This window comes from Patiria miniata, unplaced genomic scaffold (genome assembly GCF_015706575.1).
Source record: "Patiria miniata isolate m_02_andy unplaced genomic scaffold, ASM1570657v1 HiC_scaffold_9, whole genome shotgun sequence".
NCBI lineage: Eukaryota > Metazoa > Echinodermata > Asteroidea > Valvatida > Asterinidae > Patiria > Patiria miniata.
Genome location: NW_024037076.1, coordinates 7,321,349 through 7,338,254, shown reverse-complemented (window position 1 = coordinate 7,338,254; position 16,906 = coordinate 7,321,349). Strand labels below are relative to the sequence as shown.

The following is a 16,906-nucleotide window of genomic DNA, read 5'->3' as shown; positions in this document are numbered from 1 at the left end:
TCAAATAATGGAGCCCACTCAGTATCCGCGTAGCATGGCATGGACTTCAATAGCTCTACTGAGTGGAGCGTTGAACGCTCCACCGATTTGGCATACTTTGGTGACAGCTTCACAGTAGCATGATAGTGTACATACCCACGCGAGGACAAAAAGACCCCAAAAAAACGCTAAAGAGAATACAAATGAGAAAGACAGTAACCCTGGATAGATCCACATATTCATGACATTCCATAAGATCCCTTATATTGTTCCCAAACAGCGGACATTTTGAAAAAAAACCAGCAAAATAGTCAGAAAATTTACAGCTCAATGTGTTTACCGTGAAGCTCAGACCTTGCTCCGACTTGCGAATGAGGGCGTCTGACGTGACGTCACCATCGTTGCTCGATCGAAGAAATTCAAGTTGTGCTTAATCAACGACTGTTTCATGTAGTCATATGTGTCCCGCGCCAAAAGCCCACACTGTCGGCGCGGGGCACATATGACTACATAAAACAGTCGTTGATTAAGCGCAACTTTTTTTTCTTCAATGGTGACGTCAAACACGCGGTAAGTTCAGACTATTTTGTTCTTTTTTTCAAAATTACCGGTTGTTTTGAACAATTTAAGGGGTCTTATGGAATGTCATGAATGTGTGGATCTATCCAGGGTTACTGTCTTTCTCATTTGTATTCTCTTTGTCAGTTTTTGGGGGGCCTTTTGTCCTCGTGAAGGCATGCACAAAATGCATACCGTCATGTCGACCGTGTACCTGTCACCAAAGTATGCCAAATCAGTGGAGCGTTTGTACGGAGGGTACCGTAGTTCAACGCTCCACTCAGTAGAGCTAGGACTTGAATTGTTTCTTTTCCAGTGATTCCAACCTTGTAGCCTGTATTTCCGAGTGGCGGGGTATTCTGCAATTACTCCTATTTATGAATATAGACTGAATTGAAGCATGGCCACCTATATAATAAGGCCTATAGCCACGTTCACGGGTCTAGGCCTAGGCCTAGGGCCTACAGGGGTCAGACAAGTCGACTGCTGAGACAACTCGAACTCGGGACAAGTCGACCGCTGAGACAACTCAACCGTTGAGACAAGTCGACCGTATGTGTGATAAATGAAAAGACAAGTCGACCGTTTAGACAAGTCGCCTCGCATGTTTTGGAACCTAGTTTTGGGGATAGTACCGTTTTTTTTTACGGCGGCTGATCGCTGTTTGGGAGTGATGACACATGAGGGTTTTTGTTGTTGCATATTTTAACCTAGACCCGTGAACGTGGCTTGTAAACTACGCCACGCTGTTGTGTATTTTCGAACCTGGCGAAATTGTCCCTCTGACTCCCTCCGTTACACACACTGGCCATTATTTTGCCCATGTCATAATTAAGTACTCACATATGAAGCTGTCTTGAAATCTGTTTGCACGTCAAAACTTGCATTTGACGAAATTTGAGGAAAATTCTGGCCCCGGTTCATGAAGTCCTGCTAGCTGCCATTTTCTCCCAACTGACGGCGCATTGGCACATTGCCTTTTATTGTTACCGTCCTGTTTCGTATGATTCGACGGCTGTTTACTGTCGCAGCTAAGAGACATCGTTTTGGACAAGTTTCAAGTCCTTTCCTCTCTCACCGCACCGCACGCGGGCGCACACGTACACGAGATGAGCCGAGCAGCCAATCCTCTGCGGGTTTTTTATTCGGGGTTGCGACATGAAACAGCCGTCAATCTGTCCAAGCGACAGGAAGCAAACAGGTAGCTCAGAGGGCTCCGATAATTTTGCACACAAATGACCCTGGTACTCGTCCGGGGTTATTTGTCTGGGTCACTTGTCAGGTTAAAATCTAATTTCTACACATTCGTATGGGTCTTTATTGATGGCAAATTTCGTCGAAATTACACAGCCTGAACAATCGGACAGGCAAATTTAGATTCCTAGGTGAGTAGGCCTACTCAACATCCATCCATACGGAATTATGTATGGCGGATCGATTTCGCTAGGTTCAAAAATACACAACAGCGTGGCGTTGTTTACAATGCCACGTTCACGGGTCTAATATTAACCATGATATAACAGAGCCGATATAGCACAGCGTCGGATTGTCCATGCACATCGCCGTTCGTTTTTTCCGGACCTGTGCGCGCATTTGCCGGTCAACTTGTAGGTACCGTGCACGGTGCCAGCCCTGTGCTCCCACTTATCCCATCCCCGGTCGGTCAACGTGGCCGTACCGTGCACGGTGACATCGATTGTGTCGGGCCTGTGCGCCCACTTGCCGCGCCAGTCGACGTGCCCGCGTGCCGGGCAGGGCCCGGTCCTCGCGGGCGGGGCACACCAGCCCGACGCGACGGCCACCGGATCTGAGCACCCACTGTACATGGAGTATGCCCGCGCCGCGCCCGTGATCGGTCCTGCCATGCAATTTTTTCTGCTCCGCATATACTCCTTGTACTATGAGGCTCCACATAGTGGAGCCTCATAGGTTCAGAACCCCGCAAAATTGTATGGTGTAGGAGCGGAACGATAGTATGCGCATGCGTACAAGTGCAAGTACGTACCCCCCGCGGCGCGCTCCGCGCGATCGAACCCGAAAATGACTGCGATCATTCTGCGCGCGTGCTCGTTTCAAGTGTTAGGTTGGCTCAGTGCGGAAAGGGCATATTTTTCATCATTTTTGCCGAAAACAGACAGAATCCACCGATGTTTGTTGGGTGCACATAACGTGAGTATGTCATGAGGTATTGTACGGAGTTTAGGGGCAAACTGTGCAGCGGTTCTGTGGGAAAAAGCTTTGGGTTGGGATGGACGTTTTTGTACTTAATTAGTGTTTTGTGCTGACAACAATTTTGCGGGGTTCTGAACCTATGACTACGTGGAGCCTCATAGTTCTAGGAGTACTCCGCATATACATTTCCATTAAGTCGAGCTGTCTCAACGGTCGAGTTATCCCGCGTCGAGTTGTCTCAATGGTCATGATGGTCGACTTGTCTCAATGGTCGACTTGTCCCGGGTCGACTTGTCCCGAGTCGAGTTGTCTCAACGGTCGACTTGTCTGACATTCGGGCCTAGGCCCCCTACAATCGTTTTCCTAGTTCCGGATCGCTTTTTGAATTCACGCAGCGTACGTCTCAGCTTGTTTGACAATTTGAACAAATTATGTCAAACAGCTTACCTTAGGATGTGAGGAAATTTATCATGTACATCTGAACAAATATACGAGCCTACTTTGGATACACTGGCGAGAAAAGCATCGGCGTACATTTGCCTAGTTCCGGATCGGTTGAATCTATTCCGGATCGCTTGCGCCCTCTATTGAAATCACACATATTTAGCGTTGTTTACCGCGTGGCTAGGATATAGGACGCGACGCGATCCACATGCGTGCGAGTCAAATCGTGATGCTTACAACTTCAAACTTCACAAGTTCTCTTTTACTATAGATTTTGTTGCCCGTGAAATAGAGGATTTACTACCATGGAGGAATACAGTGAATCCGACTTAAAGCTTGTAATTCTATGAAATTTCGATGAGATTAAAACCTTACAACTGCTCTATTTTTCAATGGAAAAGAAGGATCATTTTCAGCTTGTTCAGAATGGCGCTTGACCTCGGACGTCCCCATGCGCATGCATGATCATCCACAACTTCACAAGTCAGTGAATCTCCAAAATTGGACAAACAATTAAAAGATAACCAAATAAGCTTTGGTTGGATGTGTGACTCCAACGGAATTGTGAGTATTTTCCCTTGATTTTTAATGCCTTTTGAAATGATGCGGGGCCTGCACTGCATGCAGATGAGCATGATGAGTAGAGGCGTAGCAAGGTCATTTTTATTGGAGGGGGAGGGGGGGGGGAGTTTTTTCCCTCAAACTACATCCATTATTTATACATGGTTGTTGAACACCCTCTACAATACTTTAATGATACATGTAGATATATATTTTTTTTTTTCTGGATTTGTTGAGAAGTGCGATAGGGTCGTGATTTTGTGCCAAGAGAAATCTCATAGTTCGAGGGGTAGGTTCGAGTCACTGTTTTGTACCCACATTCTTTTTCTTTTCAAATCTGAGGATTATTTTTAAAAATAAAATCTGGATTTCATTACGTTTGAATTCATTTTTTTCTAATTTCATATTTTCTTCTCATGTTTTCACAGAAGTAGAGTCCAAATTGACATAATTGAAAAAAAATCGCAGTCCGTGAGGAGGCGGGGGGGGGGGGGATAGTTATTGTATAAAGGGACACTCGTACATCTAAGCTGAAATTATGTAGACACAATTTTGAAAAGATTGTTGCAACCTGACACCACTTTTTTGATACATGTAACAGGTATCATCTCAATAGGTCAGTCATTGCAAAAATGTTGAAAAGACATGAATCTGGGACTGAGACACATTTACTTAGTAAGTGTTCTTGACTCTCCATAGACTTTGTACATAACCGCCCATACTGAAATTTGTATCCTCTTGTTGAGACATTTCTTTGTTCTCGTGTACTCAAGTGTTCAAGTTTGAAAGTACAGTTTCAAAATTATTGTAACCAGAATTAATTTCCTTGGCTGAAATTTGGACTTAATATCCCTTTTCTAAAACCCACCATTTGCAGGGTAAACAATGGCGAATAAAAGGCCCTTGAATGAAAATGGGCAGCCTTTAATACAAAATGTTTTGGGTGGGGGAATACCCTCTTGAGTTTTTTTTTGGGGGGGGTAGTAAATGTTGGGGAAGGGCACTTGAATGGAAAAGGGGCAGTCTTGACAAAAGACTGGGGGGGGGAGTGTTAAAATATCCCCCTTAATCCTTATACAAATTTGCTATTTAAGCAATTACAAACTAAAAAATGTATGGTTTCCTGAGCCATTATCAATATCACTATGAAAATGAACAAGGACACTGAGTTGTACAATGGAGGAACTGCATTATATTTATTTGTCTAGTACTAGTCATGCCAGTACACAAAAGCTTTACAAGTTTTGTTTTCTAAGTATGAATTTTATGTACATGTTATTGTAAAGGATTCAAATTTAAATCAGGAAAAATATATATACAATGTTCATGCTTATTTTGTGTCTCAGCTAAACACATTTTAGAATGTATGAATTAATATTTATCTTCAGATATCAGGGCCATAGGCTTCATTCACGAATCGACCATTGCTTATGTTGCAAGCTAGGCACAATTGTTATTTTTTGAACTTACAAATAGAAATGAAAGGACTGAAATAAAGTTAATCACAAATTAATATCAGTAAGAATTTAAAATGTTTGATTAATTATACACTTACAATGTATGTTTGAAGCCACATAGTGAGACTTGGAACATTGTAAATAGTCTTGCACCATCCAGTTCAAAAGGTCTATTATACATGTGGGAGTCCCGATATTCATATTTAGGAAACCGCGGCTGTGCAGACGCAGCATACGAAATCGTTTGGGTAGCTGCATGCTGTACTGTGTATTGCGTGCTTAGGGATTTTCCCCGATGAGAAATCATTTTGTGTGCGGACCACGGTGAAAAATTTGCACACATGCATGGGATGGAACGTGTGAATGTCATGGAGTGACAACCATCCGAAAATTCAATGGAATTGGTGATTAACACTTTCAGGAAGTGAGTATTTATTAAGCAAGGGTGAATTATCCGTATCACTCAGACAATCTTACAGCTTTTGATCATTTTATTAGTGTAAGCTTTGGAAAAATTTTGCATACAAAATTAAGCTTTCTTGCATACAAAAAAGAAGACCGCGTGTAATGTATTTTCACTGTGCAGGCAGAAAATGCAATCAACACTCGATTTATGACAAATTTTCCAACTCTAGATGTGCATACCTTGCCAAAAATTGCTGAGCATTGCTCCTTTTGATCATTTGATACAGTTGCCAAATTTTTGGACCAAAGCTGATAGCCTAAATAGTAATTTTAAGCATTACAGTCAATCGTTTGCAAACTTGACTCAAACCAACTCGACCGTCGTACCAACTCAACCGTTGAACCAACTCGTTCGTTGACCAACTTGACTTCACTTTCGACTTCAACTCGATCGTTTGCCAACTCGTCTGTTGTACAACTAGACATAAACCTTGGGTTGAGTGATTTGATTTTTGGTGTGCATACTACTTGTTCATATTATAGCACGAGTTCGTCCAGGTTTTGCGGACAATTTTGCATCATAACATTTTGCATCTATTATGTACTTGGCGATTCATCTGTTCTTTTCTCTGAAAAAAAAAGGAAAATAATTATATATGTCTGGCAAAAGTGGCATGCTAAAACAGTGATTACGCGTACGCATGTTCCATGTTGCTGTGTAGTGCAAAGCGGGATTGGAACTTCATTTTACCTATGTGTCACGGCGGGCAGTCTGAAATTTGTCAGGTCACGATGGGGCCAGGACATTTGACCTTGTGCAGTGCAAACCGGAAAAGAAAACCATAACTTTTTTTTTGTAATAAGAGATATAAATCTGTTTCAAAAATCAAACTGTTGTTCGTTTGATATGATTCCAATGATATTAAACATTTTGTTCGGTTTCGAGAACTTATGGTTTCAAGAACTTAAGACTTTTAAAAAATAAGGACAATTTGACACTAAAAATGACTGAATGTTTCACTGGATTTTGCCAAGTAAACTGTCATATTTCCAAAATGCAAGCTCGTATAAAAACGATTAATTTTATTTATTAGTTGGACAACAGTCTAGTTGACTTTTCCAGTTGAACGCACAACGGTCGATTTGGACAATGGACAAGTTGGTAAACAGTCGAGTTGACTTTTACAGTTGAACACACAATGGTCAAGTTGGTTCAACGGTCAAGTTGGTCCGAGTCGAGTAGGCAAACGGTCAAGTTGACCTGACACCGCCTAAAAGATATGTAATTGTACACATTTACATGCACATACTATCTACTTAAACAACAACAAAAAATTCGCTGTAATTCCTTAACTCAGAAAATTCATTAAAATGCGTCTCCAAAGCCATATTTTCAATGTACACGTATCATCTCAAACAACTTGAACAAGGAGTTTTGTAATCTTCACTTTGTCCCATATTCAGAAAATTCATCATAATTTGTTTACATGTACCTTTCTATGGGATTAAAGTTGTGCTGGATATTTAGAAAATTCATCACAATGTGTCTTCCAAAGGCTAAGTGCACTATATTTACATGTATACATACACAACATAGGTTTTGTTCTCCACAAATCTATATCTCCGTAATAAAAAAACATCATGTTGTGTCTTCCACCAGAGGCCCTATTTACATAGTACAATCAACTCACACAACACAACAACGTATTTCTTTTTATGTTTGCTGATTAATTAGTAATCACATCCAGTGTACAGGAAATAGAACAGTCAAATAGCTTGTTGCTGCTTGGAATCTTCTTTAAAAAAAAAAAGCTATGCACATACACCCATAAGTTGTGGCCTTTTATTGTCTGGTGCAACTTTTTTTGTTGATGGTAAGTTTTTGGTCGACAGCTGTTCACTGTTGTTTCCTGTTACAAGATTAAAGCCCTCGACACTCATTGATCGCCGCATGCAAATTTTAATTGCCATGCTCTGCATGAAAGTTTTGACCGGCAATTCCAGTTGCAATTCCAAATATCCGAATATTCGGTCAAACACCAGAATACCCAAATACAGTGTATTAGTATCAAATACTACATTATTCTAAAGCAAACAGCCCTACATTGTAAAATTGACTTCTTTGCTATAACAAAAATGAAGTTGATTCACTTTATTACTTGCAAGTGTATTTCATTTTATTCATCCCAAAGCACTGTTCCCTCTTGAGAAATTAATTTCATACATTTCCCCTCTGGCATAGCTTTCAATGCATTCACAAGAATGTCAACTAAATCTGACCTTCCACCAACTACAATATATGTACATGGTATTACTGCACCGCCACCTTTCTCAAACACAGCAGGCCGAGGAGGATAACTCTGAACTGGCTCCCCTGTAGCTTGAGCATATATTTTCCCTCCAGATTCAATTATTTTCCTAAATGCAGCACCAAGTCCCCTTGGTGCATGCCCTAAAGGCAAACCTGCAATGTCTTGAAACTGTAGGTGTTTCTTTGCATCTGTTTCTAATTTATGCTGATGCCTTGGTACTGATTCTAGTGGTGGAATCCACACAAGAGTTGCATCAATATCATGGATGTTGGTATATTCCAGGTCAACTGGTAGAGATGTTGGGGGTGTTGTCATAGGTGGTCTAATTTGATAGAAATGATAGCCCTTTATCACTGAATTTATCACCCTACACTCTCTATCAACTGTACTGCTGTTGACTCCGCTACTACTACAGCAGCCAAACTGTAATTCTTCAGGCTGAAAAAGAAGTGAAGGTGACATTAACTGACCTGTCCCAATCTCAAAACATTGATGAGGAAACCTTTTCATTTTGCATAAGTTTTTTTTTTTAGCAAAACTAAATTTATTAGCTGAACTAAATTCAATTCAGTTATGCTAAAAAATATTAATTATGAATAATGAAAAAGTATGCATGGATTCTTAAGTACAACGTGTGATATTTATGCTGGCAAGAGACTCCATTCACAAAGTCTATGGAATTTGGAATAGAACAAAAAGAAGAGGGAAGACGAAAACAAAGGCTGTGGACATCACTTTATATTTTTTGTTTTGTTTTTGTTTCTACCTAGAACAAGGCAAGTGGGAAATATGCGTGTATCAAGCTTGATATCCCCACTGCACAACAGACCCAAGTTCCATGATGGCATGATGGCAGTGTTTGACCTTAAAGGTAGATTAGATCATATGCAGTTATACAAAAAGTACAAATGTAACTGATGTAATTGTTGTCGAAAAGCTTGCTTGGTTTACAAATTATATGGGGATGGCAATTAATTCCCTGTGAAAATATTTTTCTGGATTGCTGTCATTTTGAAGAAAACAATAAAGAAATACCATTTAGCAAGCTGGTAAAGTGATGCATTTAAAAAAAAAAAATTGTTAGTACATGTAGTTAGGTTGTAATTGGGTGAATCTGTGAATGGTTGTGGTGACGCAAGCATTGATGCTATGCTCATGTGTGCAATTGTCGCTTCAGTGCGTGGCATCGTGTAGCTGCGATCGGCTGAATGAGAGTGTGTCCTGGATGCTGATTTTGGGCGCAATTAAAACATACCTTGGCAACTTTGTATTGAATTGAAAAACATGCATGGATGACATATGATCTACCCTACCTTTAAACATACATTACATAAAATGAACCACTGAATGAGTGCATATTTGGTGGGGAAAAAACAGAAAAGCCTACTCTGCTTTCATTTTCTTAAACTGCACATTTGTGACATACAAACTTAGCATTAGTATCTTCTACCACTGTTTCTTGGTCATAGGCTAAGCTAGATGGAATACATTTTTGGTGCATCCATTCAAGGCATTCATCACACTGTATCCACATCAGATTATCACCCTTCCGAACATTGGCTTCATAGGATACATTGCAAACTGGACATAGTGTCTCTGCACCCTGCCCATGGTCCTGTGGATACTCTCCTAGGCCTGTACTTGTAGATTTATTCTCCTTTTTCTTTTTCTGCAGGTATCTCTGTTTGGCCTTGTGCTCCATCTTCGCCTTGTGTCTGACCTTCTCAAGTTGATGCAGAGCCATTCTTCGCAGGCAGTCAGGTGATGTCAAGTTGTCGGGCAAAGAGTCCAGAAGTCTTCTTGACCGTGATACAGTTGGGACAGCTTGTGGGAAAGTGAGTGCATCTTCCAAGGTGTTTGAAATTGTTGCTTGTGAGCAAGGTTGTGAAGAAGTTACAGTGTTTTCAGGAGTTGCGCACTCTTCACTGGTGACATGGTCCACTGCTGCAACAAGCATGCTCAGTCCACAAGGAATGTTATACTCGGTCGCTTGTTGCACTGCCGAAACTTTCGGAAGCTCTCTTGGAATGCCAGTTTTCATTTTCAGCTGCTTGTACGTTCTGAAGCGTGGGGACAATGGCAGACTTTCAGCGTCATCATCACCACCTGCAAGGGACATCCGCTTCTCATATTCTGTTACAGTGGCTTCATCCAACACTGATCTGAAAACCTGAAAAGCGTCATCAGCTCTTTGTGAGGGGACACTTGTGGAGGGCTCATCTTGGGGTGTCTTTGATTTAAATGTCAAAGAGGGCTTCAGCTTCTCATTTGAGATTGCTTCTCTGTTGATGGGATAAATCCCCGAAGACTTGAAGCTGTTCATCACAGTCAGAGGCTTATAGAATGCAAGGACGGTTTCATGTAGCTTTGCTGGGAATGTTGCCTTGTTGATTGGATCCCCAGGTTGCTCCCTGGTGTTTTTCTTGACAGTTAAATTCCACTGCCTCTTCAAGGGCCCAAAGATGCCCACATCCATTGGTTGCATCAGATGAGTTGCATTGGGGACGATGCGATATATTTCGATGCCATGAGCGACCGCGTAATCGAATGTGTTGACATCAATGTGGCAGGAAGCACTATCGATCAGCAGAATTACTGGACGCTCTGGACCAGCATTGCGATCGAAATGATCAAGGAATTTGGAGAACGTATCTCCATTCATCCATCCCTTCTTGGTGTAGGTCACGGCTGACCCTCTTGTTGATCCGACCAGGGGATCATATGCTGTGGGGCGTGGTTTGGGGAAAACAAAAAATGGCGGCATAAGTTCCCCTTCTGCATTACCACAATACATGACAGTCAGCCTCTGCTTTGTGGATCCCCCGGTCAGATGTGGCAGTGAACCTGTGTACTCAGATGTGGTGGGTCCAATTACGTGCCCTGACTTACTGCCCATCTGAAAGCCCGTCTCGTCAGCGTTCCATATCCTGTGTGGTTTGTCCAACAAATTTAGGCTTGACACAAATTGATAGTAGCTGTCAAACCACCTGTCGAGCTTGGATTGCGTTACTTTGATTCTCGATGATTCCAAACTCGCTTCTTTCCGCCTTTCAACCACATCGGAGTTTCGGGCCATGAAGGAGTAGTACCAGGTATAACTTGGCCTGGAACTCTTGAAATTTCTGCAACTCTTTTCCTTCTTAATAATTTCCTCGACAAAATCGAGGAACTCTCCAGGGGAAAGCCCCATGCCCCTCTTGGCCATTTCAGAGAGCCACCTAGACAGTGAACGCTCTTCTTCTACACTGAACATTGTCGGTGGGCCATTTCTGCTTTCCACATCTACATCACCGGATATCCTTCTGTGTAGGAATCCGTAAGACAATGAATTTTGTCTGGCTGCTCTCTTAATTGGAATATTCTCATGAACTACCTGGTGGACAGCTTTCTGAACTCTGGCCGCTCTGTTCGGAGACTTCAAGAACCCCTTGGAGTACTTCTTCTTTCTTTTTTTATGCTGCGTAGCCGAGCTGAAAACAGTCGGGGGCACCTTCTTCTTCACCATTTTCTGTGCAATGGAAAGAACGTTTTGTAAAAAGAACTTCAATTAAATGTATATATATATAAATAATGAGTTGATCAATTTTTAGACAATGGTGTATGTTTGGCATTTTCTGTGCAATGAAAAAAACATTATGTAAAAAGAACTGATTAAATGTATTTTAATATATAATGAGTTGATCCATTTTTAGTCAACGGTGTATGTTTGGCATTTTCTGTGCAATGAAAAAACATTTTGTAAAAGAACTTTGATTAAATCTATATGTTTAAATAATGAGTTGATCAATTTTTAGTCAATGGTGTATGTTTGGCATTTTCTGTGCAATGAAAAAACATTTTGTAAAAAAAACTTTGATTAAATCTATATGTTTAAATAATGAGTTGATCACTTTATAGTCAATGGTGTATGTTTGACATTTTCATGCACACCTTAACATGTAAAATTGATGTTATGTGAACCAAGTTTGTGTGAACGAAAAATATAGAGATAGCAAGTGTTACAAATCACATTCTTTTTTGCAAATTTAATTAAGTAATTTTTTTTAAGTGCGAGGCAGCTTAAGGAGAAGTGTAGCTCTGACTGCATTTTATTGGATAATCTGTGTACCTGGGCAAATCTGTTAAATACAATAACTAGTTACATGAAGTCATTATTCAGCAAGTTTCAAATGTGGTTAAATTTTAAAAAGCAAGAAAAATGTGTGCACCCCATGGCCCAGCCTCAGAGTAACATGTAAGCGTATTATTAAAACACTATAGAATGGCAAAACCTAATTTGAATAACATGTAATTTGATAACTATAAAATGGCATCTGCAACTAAGTACAGTCTATTGTTATTCTTAATACACATTCTAATTACAAGTATAAAACCTTGGTCCAAATGTGCAGTGGTGTAAAGTTCTATTTGGTAACCCCTCCCCCGATTTGAAAGCTTAATGTTTGCTATAACCAAAAATTAGAGTGTTTTAACAATAATCGACTGTAGGCCTATATCACTTACTTTCGGTGCCCCCTTATAAAAACTGGAGCATCCCTAGTTATGTAGCCCCCTGCAACTGTATTAAATTTATGTGCACAGTGAACCATGGGACCAACACTTATCTTTATTACATGTATAATGCAAAATTCTGATAAAAAAGCTATTGTATCAGTTCAACAAGATACATGTACATGTAAATAGACCTTGGCCAAGAAAAAAGCATTAGGCTTACGGACCTTGATTTCTAGAAAACCATAAAGAAATGTTACGTTATGTTGGCCATCTGTCTTTTTCCTTTGTATTATCATTTTTTTTCAAAATGTATCCCCCCCCCAAAAAAAAAAAACCATTGGGGCATAGGCCTAACCCTTTTTTTTTCTGGCAAACTTTTTATCAACCTACCGAACCTAAATGTACACTTCACGGATGGAGACTTTACGAAACACATTTTACATGGCCTTAGGCCAATTTTAAAGTAATTATTCCTTTTTTTGGGGGGGGGGATAAAGTAAAACAAAAATAGGGCCTAGGGCCTATGGTCTTTGTGTTTCGTGTTTCAACTTCAATTTTAATCATGACTTCTTTTGCATGTTTTATGTGTAACTTGTATGGCCTAAGTTTGTTTCTTAAATTAAATTTAGGTCCTCTAAAATTCCTTTTAAAATCAATCAAGTCTGAAGAAAAGTTGTAGAAAAGGTATCGCACTAAAAATACTAACCTTTTATTGTTAATGTTTTATTTTAAATTCAAAATTAAAAAGGTTGGCAGTAGGTGTTGAAAATGTATCCCCCCCCCAACAAAAAAAATTTAAAAAAAATTCTGGCAAACTTTTTTAGTTTTCTCCACCCACCGAACCCATATTTTTTTCAAGGCTTTTAGGCCTTTAGGCTTTTAGACACATTTTATTTAGCCTTATTTGACAGTAGACACTTACATGTAATTGTTGTTTCAATTTCAATCTTAATTCTTTTCTTCAATACAAAAATAACATGTTTTACGTGTAACTTAGGCTCTAGCCTAAGCATGCTAAGTTTGTTTCTTAAAATTAAATTGAAATGGGTCCTCTAAAACTTTAGTCCTTTTTTATAAATCACGTCTGAATTAAAAAAAATGTAGAAAACATATTGAACAACAATTGAAAACAACTAACCTTTCTGTTTTTTGTGACTCGGGGGCAATATTTAGCAGCCAGCAGATGAAGCAAAGCAAAGTCTCAGCACCGTCAAATCTGCACGGACAAAATTCTGCGCTGCACATACGGACGGAAAAAAATTACAGCGCGCGGAGACGCAGCACGCACAGCCGACCGTCGCCACAGAAACCCGGGCGACAAAATTTGACACGACACGGTCAAAAAGTGAAGAGTGCGTAAAGAAAACTAAACCAAATATCTGATCTTACGACAACATTTACTTCCTAAAAATTACTTTTTCTGATACAAATTATGGCTCCTTACAAGAATCAGTTAAAAATAAGGGTTTACAAAATCGGAAACGTAGCTAAAATTGACAATAAAAACACGTTGCATTTCGTCTGCTCATGGCCGGTCGTTCGTCTGCCTTGTCGTCCATGTTGATGTGCTATCGGCCAGCACTACGGCTGTTTCATGAAGGGTTTTGCATACAGCATAGAAAATGTACCCTCTCGGTACGGTTAAATTGAAAATGGTCTAAAACAGCCGTAGCAATTTCCCCTCGACGTAGCTGAACTGGAGTTTTGTCGATAAGTTGAGCGATCCGGAACTAGGAAAAGACTCGACGTCCAGTAAAATCCAGTTGTGATAATTGTATCGTTCAAAAAGTTAAAATGCCTGCTCGGTACTTGAGTACGACCAATTTTACGTGTCGTTAACAGTTGAAACAATTTCTTCTGCTTACGAAGTTCAGATTGGAAAGGTGAGAAGTTGAAACGACGTTTTTGAGGAAACTTTTTATTTTTTTTTAATGATCGTTACCATCGACACACTTCAGAAAAATAGCCATAATTTTATAACCGATGATGATATGAACTTGATACTTCATGTGTTATCTTGCTGCAATTTATTCTTCATATTTATTAACAAATCTATACCACGTACGTCATAAATTAATAATGTGGTTGTTGCAAAGTTGAAGCGATCCGGAACTAGGAAAAATCCGGAACTAGGAAAACGACTGTACCATGCCTACTCACTTTTTCTCGACTCGGAGACTCTTTCTGCGGCCTTCTTTTCGGCTTGAAGCAACTGCTGGATACCGGGTGTTTGCGCTGCCATTTTGTCTAGTAATAGTACCGTTAGTAATTGGCAAAGATCGTATGATAATTAATTCAGCATGGAAAACAGTTTTAAACGCACACTGACTAATATGTTGCGTTTGTTTTACCGTATACAATGGCAAAAGATCCGGTGTGTGTTCGTTCGAATGACTCACTGTCTATATGCGTACGGCAGGGTGACCGTAAGATCAGAGTCAAATTCTGCTAAATGCACTTCAAAAATCTGTCAGATTTATCAAAAATCTGCCAAATTCCCCAGAATTACTCGAAATGCACTATAAACACTTAAAATCCAGGCAGATTGGTAGTATTGCCTTAATTGAGATTCAAATTACATAATAAACAATCTAGTCACTGAAAGATGGTGTGAAATTATTAATAAATTTCAGGCAAAATGCGGTTCCACAGTCACGAAGTCCGTTTCCCGGAATTAAACTCAGCACCTAGACCAGCCAACCTGTCCCATTATTGCAAGGGTTTGTTTGAAAGGATTGAAGCTTTTACATTCTGCTATATAAATGCACTTCAAAAATGTACAAATGTACACTTTTTTGTTTAAATTTGCTGTTTTTCTGTCAAATAACCGTTTTTGAAGAATTCTGCCAGAAATCTGCCCCCCAAAAAACATTCTGTCAAATTTTCTGTCAAACTCGTTTTTTTAACGAAAATTCTGTCAAAGTTAGCCGAAAATAGGCTAAAACGGTCACCCTCGGCGTATGCCATGTTTAGGGTGACCGTAAGGTCAGAGCCAAATTGTGCTAAATGTACATAAAAAAAATCTGTCAGATTTATCAAAAAACTGCCAAATTCCCCAGAATTACTCGAAATACACCATGAACACTTAAAATCACATGCAGATTGGTAGTATTGACTTAATTAAGGTTCAAATTACATTATAAACAATCTATATGAAATTATCTAATAAATTTCTGGCAAAACGCAGATCCGGCCACGACGAGGTCCATTTCCCAGTTAACCTCAGCACCTAGACCAGCAAACCTGTCCCATTATGCAAGGGTTTGTTGAAAGGATTGAAGCTTTTTTAAACAAATGATGTACCATTTTTTGTTCAAATTTGCTGTTTTTCGGTCAAATTACCATTTTTGCAGAATTCTGCCAAAATATCCATTCTGGCAATTTTCTGTCAAACTCATTATTTTTACAAAAAAATCTGTCAAAGTTAGCTGAAAATCGGCTAAAACGGTCACCCTACATGGCGCCAGCACATTGCTCATGACATGCGCTCACATGCATATGCATGAGATGGTGCTCGATTTGGGGTGTAAGTTCTCAGGGCATTTTGTGTCATGTAACGTCTAGCCTTTATTCAAGTCCCACGCGCCTATACCCGGACCATCCGGACACGTGACGCATCCCGGATCATGCTGGCACGTAAAAAGACTAGCACGAGCGGCAAAGGTAGTCTGCCAAACCTCGTCCCCAGGGTGTCGAGCAGTACGCGCCCACCACTACCTGCTCTCTCACCCTGGTGTATTGGATCATTTTGCATGTGCAAGATTTTTGCACACGTATGCAAATGAGGAACAGTCTGGTGCCTGGATATGCGTTACACATTAGCGTTTGTTTTTGTATGCGGTGTCTGGGGTAAAAACAGAGTCAATTTGTAGCAGCGCGAGCACGGCGTGAGTTACGAAAGCACGATTTTTGAAATCAAACTGTTACGATCTTATCGAGACAACATGCAGTATCATATTTCATATTAATTTGAGTAAATTGGAAAGGAAATAAATTTATTCGAGAAGGTGAGGACGAATGATCGCGAAAACACGTACTGCACGTTGTGAGTAACAACACGAAGTACACGATATAAATCCATTTCTAGCCAATTGCGGTATCGAATCAGGATGCAGGAAGGAAGTTTTCTATCCAGGGTTTACTATTGGAAACAAGGTTGGAAATAAAGTAAGCACTGGGGACGAGGGTTTAAATCAGTCTAAGGCCGTGTCTGAAACGGGCTTCCAGAGCTACGGCTACGTCTATTGTCAGCGCGTCCCCGCGTATTTTCAATGGGCGCTGACCTAGACCTAGCTCTAGCCAACTGATTTGGATGCAGCCTTATTAAACGGCCGTTTCAAACCTTGCAGAGTCATGACCTTGATGACGCGCAGATCACTGGTCACGCAAAATCCAACCAATCAGAGCGTGAATTCATCAGAGTATTCCAGCGTCCTGTTTGCAGGGCGAAGCGCCCGCGCGGCGTGCAATCTTCGAAATGCGCGCGCAGTACGCTGTGAATAGCCGATCAGCGTCATTTACGTC

At 40.4% G+C, this 16,906-nt stretch overlaps 2 protein-coding genes across 2 annotated transcripts in view; both read right to left on the bottom strand.

Annotated features, from left to right (window-relative positions):
• The window catches only part of LOC119721121 (V-type proton ATPase subunit G-like), a 41,391-nt gene extending 26,595 nt beyond the window's left edge, over positions 1-14,796 (bottom strand). The window contains exon 1 of the mRNA XM_038191012.1: positions 14,543-14,796. Within this exon, the coding sequence (XP_038046940.1) occupies positions 14,543-14,624 (82 nt within the window). The 5' untranslated portion in view covers positions 14,625-14,796. The remainder of the gene's footprint in view (positions 1-14,542) is intronic.
• LOC119721120 lies at positions 4,714-13,212 on the bottom strand. Its single transcript, XM_038191011.1, has one exon. The coding sequence runs from the start codon at positions 11,391-11,393 to the stop codon at positions 9,291-9,293; it is 2,103 nt and encodes a 700-aa protein (XP_038046939.1). The 5' UTR covers positions 11,394-13,212; the 3' UTR covers positions 4,714-9,290.
• Positions 14,797-16,906: the final 2,110 nt, after the last annotated feature.